The sequence below is a fragment of the Rhinopithecus bieti genome, unplaced genomic scaffold (assembly GCF_001698545.2).
Source record: "Rhinopithecus bieti isolate Rb0 unplaced genomic scaffold, ASM169854v2 scaffold_17930, whole genome shotgun sequence".
Classification (NCBI taxonomy): domain Eukaryota; kingdom Metazoa; phylum Chordata; class Mammalia; order Primates; family Cercopithecidae; genus Rhinopithecus; species Rhinopithecus bieti.
This window is the reverse complement of record NW_016809035.1, coordinates 1,149,712-1,158,784: the sequence shown is the minus strand read 5'-3', so window position 1 is coordinate 1,158,784 and position 9,073 is coordinate 1,149,712. Positions and strand designations below refer to the sequence as shown.

Genomic DNA, 9,073 nt, shown 5'->3' with positions numbered 1-9,073 from the left:
AAAAAAAAAAAAAAAAAAAAAAGCAAATTCAGATACCAAAGTGATGTACTGGACTACACATGTCCAGAACAATAACCAAGAAATTGGCCACCTGTGTAAAAGTTAACTATGTAACCAACTTAAACAAGATACAATAGGATCTGGCACCTAAAAATGAAACGGTGGCTGGGCGCGGTGGCTCAAGCCTGTAATCCCAGCACTTTGGGAGGCCGAGACGGGCGGATCACGAGGTCAGGAGATCAAGACCATCCTGGCTAATATGGTGAAACCCCGTCTCTACTAAAAAATACAAAAAACTAGCCAGGCAACGAGGCGGGCGCCTGTAGTCCCAGCTACTCGGAGGCTGAGACAGGAGAATGGCTTGAACCCAGGAGGCGGAGCTTGCAGTGAGCTGTGAGCCGGCCACTGCACTCCAGCCTGGGCGGCAGAGCAAGACTCCGTCTTAAAAAAAAAAAAAAAAAAAAAAAAAAAAGGGAAACTAATTCATTTTTTTTTTTACCATCACTTAGAAAATCTTTTAGTTAGGGATTTGTCACTTACCATGCACCTCTAAATTGCACTGGTCCTGTTCAGCTCGGCCACAAACTATGAGATTATCACTGGGCTTAATCAAGAAATCTTCACGTTCATATTGTTCCTAAGTGAAAGGAAAAACATGTCATTGGCTAGAAGCACAGAGCCAGTAAGGTTTTCAAACACTTAAGGGCACAGTTAGAAAACGATGTAAATATTTACTGTATCTTTCAGAGTAACGTAAGGATCTTGATCATTACTCCCGTAGACCGTAAGACCCAAGAGAGATTCACCAAGAGTCTCAGCATCTGTAAGAAAAATTGACACACTAAAATAATAAAATTGTCATCTTGACAAAAACATTTTTTCTATGACATCCATTCTTGGACTTACATGCAACCATCTATTTTATAACTAACTCTGGATCATCTAGAGTTGGGAACGGAAACTACATAAGAAGAAGCAGGAATTTAAAAGCCATTTGTATTTGACCTTTGGAATGGATTTCAGACAGTCTTGGAATTCACAATCTTCCATTGAAAGAATTGTATTAGGGAATTAGACCCTTTTAGAAAATATGAGAACTCTCTTGAGATTCTCTACTAGCTCCCTGCATTCATGACTGAAGGTGCTACAGAGAGGCAGCCTTGAGGACCTGCAAATAAAATGACCCTAAAACACTGAAATCAACACAATAAATAAGGGTTGCCTGATCAAATAAAATTGAGCAATGACTAGTTTCAAAAAATTAACCAGGTTACTCTACTGCACATGTTCTGATATGCTAATATGCCTTATAAGCATATGAAAAATGAAATACTGTATGCTCTTTCCACTAAACTTACTTGAAAATGAAATTGTTCTTTTATGGCACATCTACAATGGTAACAAAGGATAACTCAGGAAAAGGAAGATACACTGAATTGTTAGAGGAAGCCACTTTGAGGAGGCAGGATTGATAGGTCTTAAACATCTGGTAAGCAACAGAGAAAGCAATTTCTGCTACATGAGAAAGAGATGATTCTGAATGCCATCTCTCCAGGCTGGGTTAGCTCTTTGTTTCTCTGTATATCCATGGCACTCTGTCCCTAACAAGGTTGGAGCCCATAACCCAGAGTCCAGTGGAAAAAACTATCCTCTACTGGACTGTATCTACAGAAAAGATGCAGTGAAAAGAATGAAGGCTTTAGAGCCAGAGAGTGGTCAAAACTTAGTGCCATCTTTAACCAGCTGTGTGCCACCGGTAAATGGAGGTAATGATTCCTTTTTAAGTACTGTGGATAATGAAAAATGAAGTTAATAGTAATCCATAGGACAGATGGCCAAGGGAACAAGGAAAAAGGAGGAATGAACATCTAGATGGAAAATGGATAAATGACAATTAAATTCAATTCAGATGGAGTGAAGAAATCAGGGTTACTTCTTGTCTGAAGGAAAAGAGGTACACCACCAATAAGAAGACGGAAACTAGAGGTATCAATTCTGGAAGGATGATGCAAAACTCCCAGCTACCTCTGCAATCCCTTTCTTCCATGTCCTCCTCCTCATTCCTAGTGCCCCAAGCCAGGCCCTCATTGCTTCTGGCCTAATTTAATCTTAAGTTTCTGCTCCTCTAAGAGATTCCCCTATCTCCCAACCTGTTCTCCACTGCTGCCAGAGTTAACTTCCTAAAATGCATGTTCAATTATCATGTGTTCCATGTTCAAAAACCTTTAATGATTTCCTCCCGCACAGAGAACACACAGATTGCTAAGCCTGGTATTCTAAGTTTACTGGGACCCAGTAAATCTTTTTTCCAGACTTCCCAGCAACTCCCCATCCACCTTCTCTGTGCTTCACTCATGCAGATCAACCTGCCAAGCATTTCCCCTTCTTTGGGTCTTTTTCCAGGCTGTTACCATCACACACATCAGGTCAAGCTCAACACTGCTCTGGCACTAAAGGCTTCCTATAGTTTGTCACATTCCACTAAATTTTCCTCTTACTTGGCTCAGTTCTACCTCCACAATGTTATCTACAGGGCTCAAACATGCCCCGCCTGGGGCATTCAGGCCAAGACAGCTAATTGACTTTGGTCAATCCCATCTCCACCCAGAACCTACTTCCTCATTTCTCATTGCATGTCTGTTGTTTACTGATCTTCCTGTGCCCAACACAGACCATGTCTCATGTCCTATTCTTCACGCACTCCAACCACACTGCTCTTCCAGACACCCCACAGATTGGGTATCTGGAAGTGCTCACCATCAACCCGTACGTGTCTGATTTTTTTAAAACTTTCTATTATAGAAATTTTGAAAAATGAACATTAGTAGAGAGGGCATCATGAACCTTGTATTACCTTAACAATTAACACTATTTCCTCAATGTCATTTTCGACCCTTCCTCTCCCCATCTCTGGAGTTTTTCAGGCCAAGGCGGGCAGATCATGAGGTCAGGAGATCGAGACCATCCTGGCCAACATGGTGAAACCCGTCTACTAAAAATACAAAAATTAGTTGGGTGTGGTGGCGTGTGCCTGTAATCCCAGCACTCGGGAGGCTAAGGCAGGAGAATCGCTTGAACTAGGGATTGGGAGGCTGCAGTGAGCCGAGATCATGCCACAGCACTCTAGCCTGGGCAACAGAGCAAGATTCTGTCTCACACACACACAAAAAGTCTATTATTTTACTCAGCATTTCAATGATACTCTAACAGATACGCATATTTTTAAGTGTCTGATTATAATTGCTGTAAGACTCTTTAAAACTTTTTAAATTATTTAGACGTGGTGTCTCGCTGTCGTCCAGGATGGAGTGCAGTGTGATCTTAGTTCACTGCAGCCTTGAACTCCTGGGCTTGAGTGATCCTGCTGCCTTAGCCTCCCAAGTAGCTGGGATTACAGACATGAGCCACCATGCTCTGCTCTGCTATGACTTTCTTATGTAGTATTTTAACCACCAATTTAACATGTAGTTGCAATTTAACAGGTAGTTGTGATTTTACTTTGTCACAGATAACATTTGTATTAAGAGTTAATTTTTGTTTCAGATCATCTATATTTTGATTTTATAATTTGGAAGTAGCTGATTCTAGCTATCAGGAGTCCAGGAGTCCCTTCAGCTCCCAAATATGCAGACTAACTGGGATTTACAAGTTAAATAAATAACTTATTTAACCTGCTCAGTGTGCCAAATGCCTATTTCTCAAACCCCAAGATTAGGGGTTAGTGCCACTTAGGGTAGCACATTCCAAAAGAAACAAAGCGAGCTTACCCAGCTTTTGTCAGACTGTTTTCCATTTCTCTTTATACTTACTTCCCTCAGAAGAGCAATATACATAGTTGTCATCTCAGCTCACTTTATTCCCCCCCAAGGCTTTCTACACAAACTTCTAATTCTAATCTGTCTCCTGCTCTATTTCCTTTTTCTCTTCCCACCCATGATTTTTTCTTTTTGAGATGGAGTCTCACTGTGTTACTCAGGCTGGAGTGCAGTGGTGCGATCTTGGCTCACTGCAGCCTCCGCCTCCCAGATTCAAGCGACACTCCTGCCTCAGCCTCCTGAGTAGCTGGGATTACAGGGGCCTGCCACCACGCCTGACTAATTTTTGTATTTTTAGTAGAGACGGGGTTTCGCCATGCTAGCCAGGTTGGTCTTGAACTCCTGACCTCAAGTGATCCACCCGTCTTGGCCTCCCAAAGTGCCAGGATTACAGGGGTGAGTCACCGCACCTGGTCTCTTTTTCTAATTATCTCCAACAACAGCATCTCAAAATGCACACAGTAGTCCCCCCTTATCCACGGGGATACATTCCAAAACACGTAGTGGTGGTCTAAAACCACAGATAGTATACAAACCTTATATACATTGTTTTTCCTATACGTACCTAGGAATCAAATAATTATAATAATATACTGTAATAAAAGTTATATGAAAGTCATCTCTCTCAAAAAACTGTACTTTACTCACCTATTTTCAGACTGCAGTTGACTGTGGCTAACTGAAACCAAAGAAAGCAAAACCGTGGATAAGGGGGCACTACTGTATTCTGAGAAAACTGACCGCAGTTGAGGAAAAGGTATATGGATATAAGTTCAAGCACACCATAGCATTGTAACTACACACAAAAACTCACAAGTGGGTTACAAATGATTAAACCTGATATATGCAATAAAATACACTGTACTTTTTTTTTAGATCCTAGATTTGTATCTTAGATTAGTGAGTTAATCTTCTAAACTAGTTTAGGAATCATGCTGTCTGCCCAAGTCTTCAACCAGATTATCTTACTGATATCAAGAACAATAAAATCTAAGAGTAAAGCTTTGGAACACCACAAACATGATCCAACATATTAAGCTTATAATTACAAACCAGTAGAAGTGGATACACTCTAACCTGGGTCATCTTCCTCATCGTATTTATCTAAGTCGTACTCAGCCAGCTCATCCTCATCGAGCGTCCTGTCGTCCTCTGGGTCACCATCCTCCAGGGGCTCTCTTGGGCGTGCCTGGGTGCGTGCACTCTGCATGCCATCTTCTGAAGGACTGCCTGTCTCCTCTTCATCACTGCCACCACCTTCTTCTCTATGAGCACAGAAAGAAAAAGAGAATCACCCATAATGGCACCTTCCAATAACAAGACCACCTGGTCATCATTTAAGATGCAGATTTCATCTGGTCCTAAACTTAACTGCAATTTCTCCTTTGCCTCAGCAATGAGACGTTTTACTTCTTCTTTACTCAGCTCTACCTGTAAGAGAGCAAAGATTTCATTACAATATGTGTAAGGAAATCCTCAGAATTATTTGAATTAAAAAGTAGTTTGCAAACAAATGTAAAATGTAACGCCAAGCAATGTCATCAAGATAAGAATCAAACATCCAGACTCTACATTAAAAAAATATAGATTTCATAGATCCTTACAATTAAGATCCCTCCCCACCTGAAACTTCAAAATTCATGCTCATTCTACTCTACTTCTCCGTCTTAAAACCCCAAAGACTGGTTTTGGTAAAGTGGCTCTGAGGTACTGGTCTGGTTTTCTTCCAGCTATCTCTGACTCTATCTAGGGCACCTCCCTCTCTTCCCTGGGGGCATTCCTTAACAAACCACCCTTAAATTAGTCCTCTGTTTTCTGTTTGTTTGTTTTTTTTTTTTGAGACAGAGTGTCACTGTGTCACCCAGGCTGGAGTGCAATGGTGCTATCTCAGCTCACTGCAACCTCCGCCTCCTGGGTTCAAGCGATTCTCCTCCTGCCTCAGCCTCCTGAGTAGCTGGGATTACAGGCGTGTGCCACCATGCCCGGCTAATTTTTGTATTTTTAGTAGAGACAGGGGTCTCACCATGTTGGTCAGGCTGGTCTCAAACCCCTCACCTCGTGATCCACCCGCCTCGGCCTCCCCAAGTGCTGGGATTACAGGCGTGAGCCACCGCGCCTGGCCTAGTCCTCTGTTCTTTTCCCTATTATCACTGCCACACGGTCACTCATCAGGCTCATGTCCTGGCAAAGCTCATTCATTCTCAAGACTGAAACCACCACCCCTGAACTGATTATTCCAAACTTTCTTCTCTCTAATCTTATATTCCGTTTCCATTTCTCCAACTGCCTACAAGACTTCCCACCTGAATATCCTTTATCCTAATATTACCAGGTTCAAAGCCGAATTCAATCTCTCTACTTCACAACTGACATTCCCTCACCTAATCAATGCTTCAGTACCTTTTAAAAACACCCCTTTCACGGCTGAGTGCAGTGCCTCACGCCTGTAATCCCAGCACTTTGGAAGGCTGAGGTGGGAGGATTCCTTGAGCCCAGGAGTTTGAGACCAGCCTGGGCAACACTGGGAGATCCCCATCTCTACAAAAAATTAAAAAATTAGTCAGGCATGGTGGTACACGCCTGTAGTCACTTCAAGAGACTGAGGTGGTCGGATTACTTGGGACCCAGGAGGTTGAGGCTGCAGTGAGCCATGACTGCACCACTGCACTCCAGCCTGGGTTTTAGAGCAAGACTCTGTATTAAACAGAAACAAAAACACCCCTATTACAACTAAACTGTAAGCTCTCTGAAGACAGAAACTGGCTTGCCATTGTATATCTCAGCACGTAGTTCAGTGCCTGGCCAACGGTGGTGATGCTTAATGACTGATGAATAAATCAATCACCTAGTTTCCACTACAATGCCTCTAGTAATATGGAAATCCTCTTGAGAATTCCATTGTGGGATAGCTCCAGAAATCAGTTGCTTGATTAAAAGATGCTTATTTGTCCAGTTTCTTTTATTTATTTTTATTTTTAATTTTTTTTTGAGAGGGAGTCTTGCTCTGGCGCCCAGGCTGGAGTGCAGTGGTGTGATCTCGGCTCACTGCAGCCTCCGCCTCCCGGGTTCAAGTGAATCTCCCACTTCAGCCTCCCGAGTAGCTGAGATTACAGGCGTGCACCACCACGCCCGGCTAATTTTTGTATTTTAGTAGAGACGGGGTTTCACCATGTTGGCCAGGCTGGTCTGGAACTCCTGACCTCAAGTGATCCACCTGCCTCAGCCTCCCAAAGTGCTGGGATTACAGGCGTGAGCCACCACGCCCGGCTTTAATTTTAATTTTTAAGAGATGTGGCACAGCCACAGCTCTCTGCAGCTGTGAACTCCTGAGCTCATGTGATCCTCCCACCTCAGCTTCCTGAATGACTGGGATTACGGGCACGAGCCACCGCAACTGGCTTGTCCAATTTCTCTTAATTGGTCCAAGTTTTCCGTTCTGGGATTTCATAAAATAAATTCAACCTGTTTTTCCTATAACTCTTCAAATATTGGTTCCCAGACTTGTCTGTACATTAGAATCACCTAGGGAATCTTATTTAGGCTACACTCCAGGCCAATTACAACACAATACTTGGGAGTGGGACATAAACATCAGTATTTTTTTAACCTCCCCAAGTGTGAGATTTTCAATGTGTAGATTCACTTGGAAATCACTGTCTTCAAGTATTTGAAAGGCTATGTCTCTTTTTAATAACTGTTTCCTCCAACAATTTTTTGTGAGGTAATTTTCTGTCCCTATTCTATAAATATACACCGAGTGCCTACCATCAACCAAACCCTGGAGAAACAGTGGTAAATAAAACACAGTCCGTGCCCAGGTGGAATTTACAACTACTGGAACTACTCCCATCCCTCATTCCTGTTAACTCCATGTCCAAGCCAATCACATTCCTATCACCATCATTATTATCTTGGTCAATTACATTCAAATCAACCCCTTTTACTGTTTGGTTGTACTTACTCCCACTGACATAATATATGTGCACATGTCGACTCCATAAACGCAGGGACTTTTTCTGTTTTGTTTATGCCTATCCCAGGACCCTGAACAATGCCTGGCCTACAGAAAGCACTTAGTATCCAGGAATGGGTGAATTAGTGAAGTAATCTTCACCTCTGCTACAGTCTTAGTCTTCAACTCCTGTAGGTTTTTCACGCGTTACATTTACCTCTCATCCTCACTGCCACCATCAACATCTCACCCGGATTACTGCAAGAAACCCCCAATTCATCTCCCAGCCTCATGACATCTTAGTCTCCACACCTGTTTTTCTACACCACACTCATCCTCACTCCTTCAGACACGGAACACAGGAGTGGAAAGTGGAGTTTTCATGCTCTCTTCCCACTTATGCTTGAAAATGCATTTGGGTGCTAGTGAAGCTGTGGTGTGGTCAAAAAGCCTTTTGGGGTATTACCCACCAAAACAGCAGCCCACCCCTTTCCGGCCCGCTAAGTCCACGTGCTTGCGAATTTGGGGATGGGGCTGGGCTTGAGGGTGGGAACAGTGAGGAGGCGCGGCCCCTGACTCCCCAGGCTCAGGAGAACCAGTCTCTCTGAACCGCAGCTCTAATCGCGACAATCGGGGCAAAGCCGCCCTCACTCCAGCCAGTCGCACCAGCCAACGCCCCAAGTTCTGGGTCCACGTTCCCCTAGTGGGGCGGACCCACAGTGCCGTAAAGACGCTGCTCCCCTTGTCTCCCAGCGACCAGGCCTCACCTTGTCTGGTGTCTCTTTGGCCACGCCGCAGCGGACCCAGGCCACGCACGTCACCTGGCGGCTGCGGTTCATGATCCTTAGGTCAAGGGCGTGTCAGGCTGGAAACCCGGCCTCAGCCGGCGGGACCACAGCCTCGCTGCAGCCACACGCTCGCGGCGCCACACTGGGCCGCTGCCAGGGCAGAGCGCATGCGCGGGCTCCTACTCTGGCAGTGTTGGCGCTCGTTTTGACGTCATTTTGAGGCGCCGAATGGGAAATGGCAGGGGACAGAATGGAAGCGGAAGCAGCCAGGCGAGGAATCCACGTGGGCTGGGCTGGGCTGTGTTGAGTATCGAGAAAAGGCTTTTCAGTACTGCATGTGACGATGCCTGAGGGCTTTGTAAAGGCCAAGAAAATATTTGGGACTGTAGGGGTCAGTCAGAAGCAAAGTTCCACCAGTCTTTATTTTGCTTGCAGTTCCGTAGACTTAAAGCTGACAAATGGCAGAGGTTTGTGGTTTGCGTTTTTTTAAAGCTTTCTCCAAAATGAATTTGTCGTTT

The 9,073-nt window shown here is 44.2% G+C and overlaps 1 protein-coding gene across 1 annotated transcript in view; it reads right to left on the bottom strand.

Moving 5' to 3' along the window:
• Positions 1-8,771, bottom strand: part of PWP1 (PWP1 homolog, endonuclein) — a 28,131-nt gene extending 19,360 nt beyond the window's left edge. Inside the window, exons 1-5 of the mRNA XM_017888271.1 lie at positions 8,535-8,771; positions 5,188-5,246; positions 4,893-5,080; positions 736-821; positions 541-637 (exon numbers count right to left, since the gene is read on the bottom strand). Coding sequence (XP_017743760.1) covers positions 541-637; positions 736-821; positions 4,893-5,080; positions 5,188-5,246; positions 8,535-8,606 — 502 coding nt within the window. The 5' untranslated portion in view covers positions 8,607-8,771. The remainder of the gene's footprint in view (positions 1-540; positions 638-735; positions 822-4,892; positions 5,081-5,187; positions 5,247-8,534) is intronic.
• Positions 8,772-9,073: the final 302 nt, after the last annotated feature.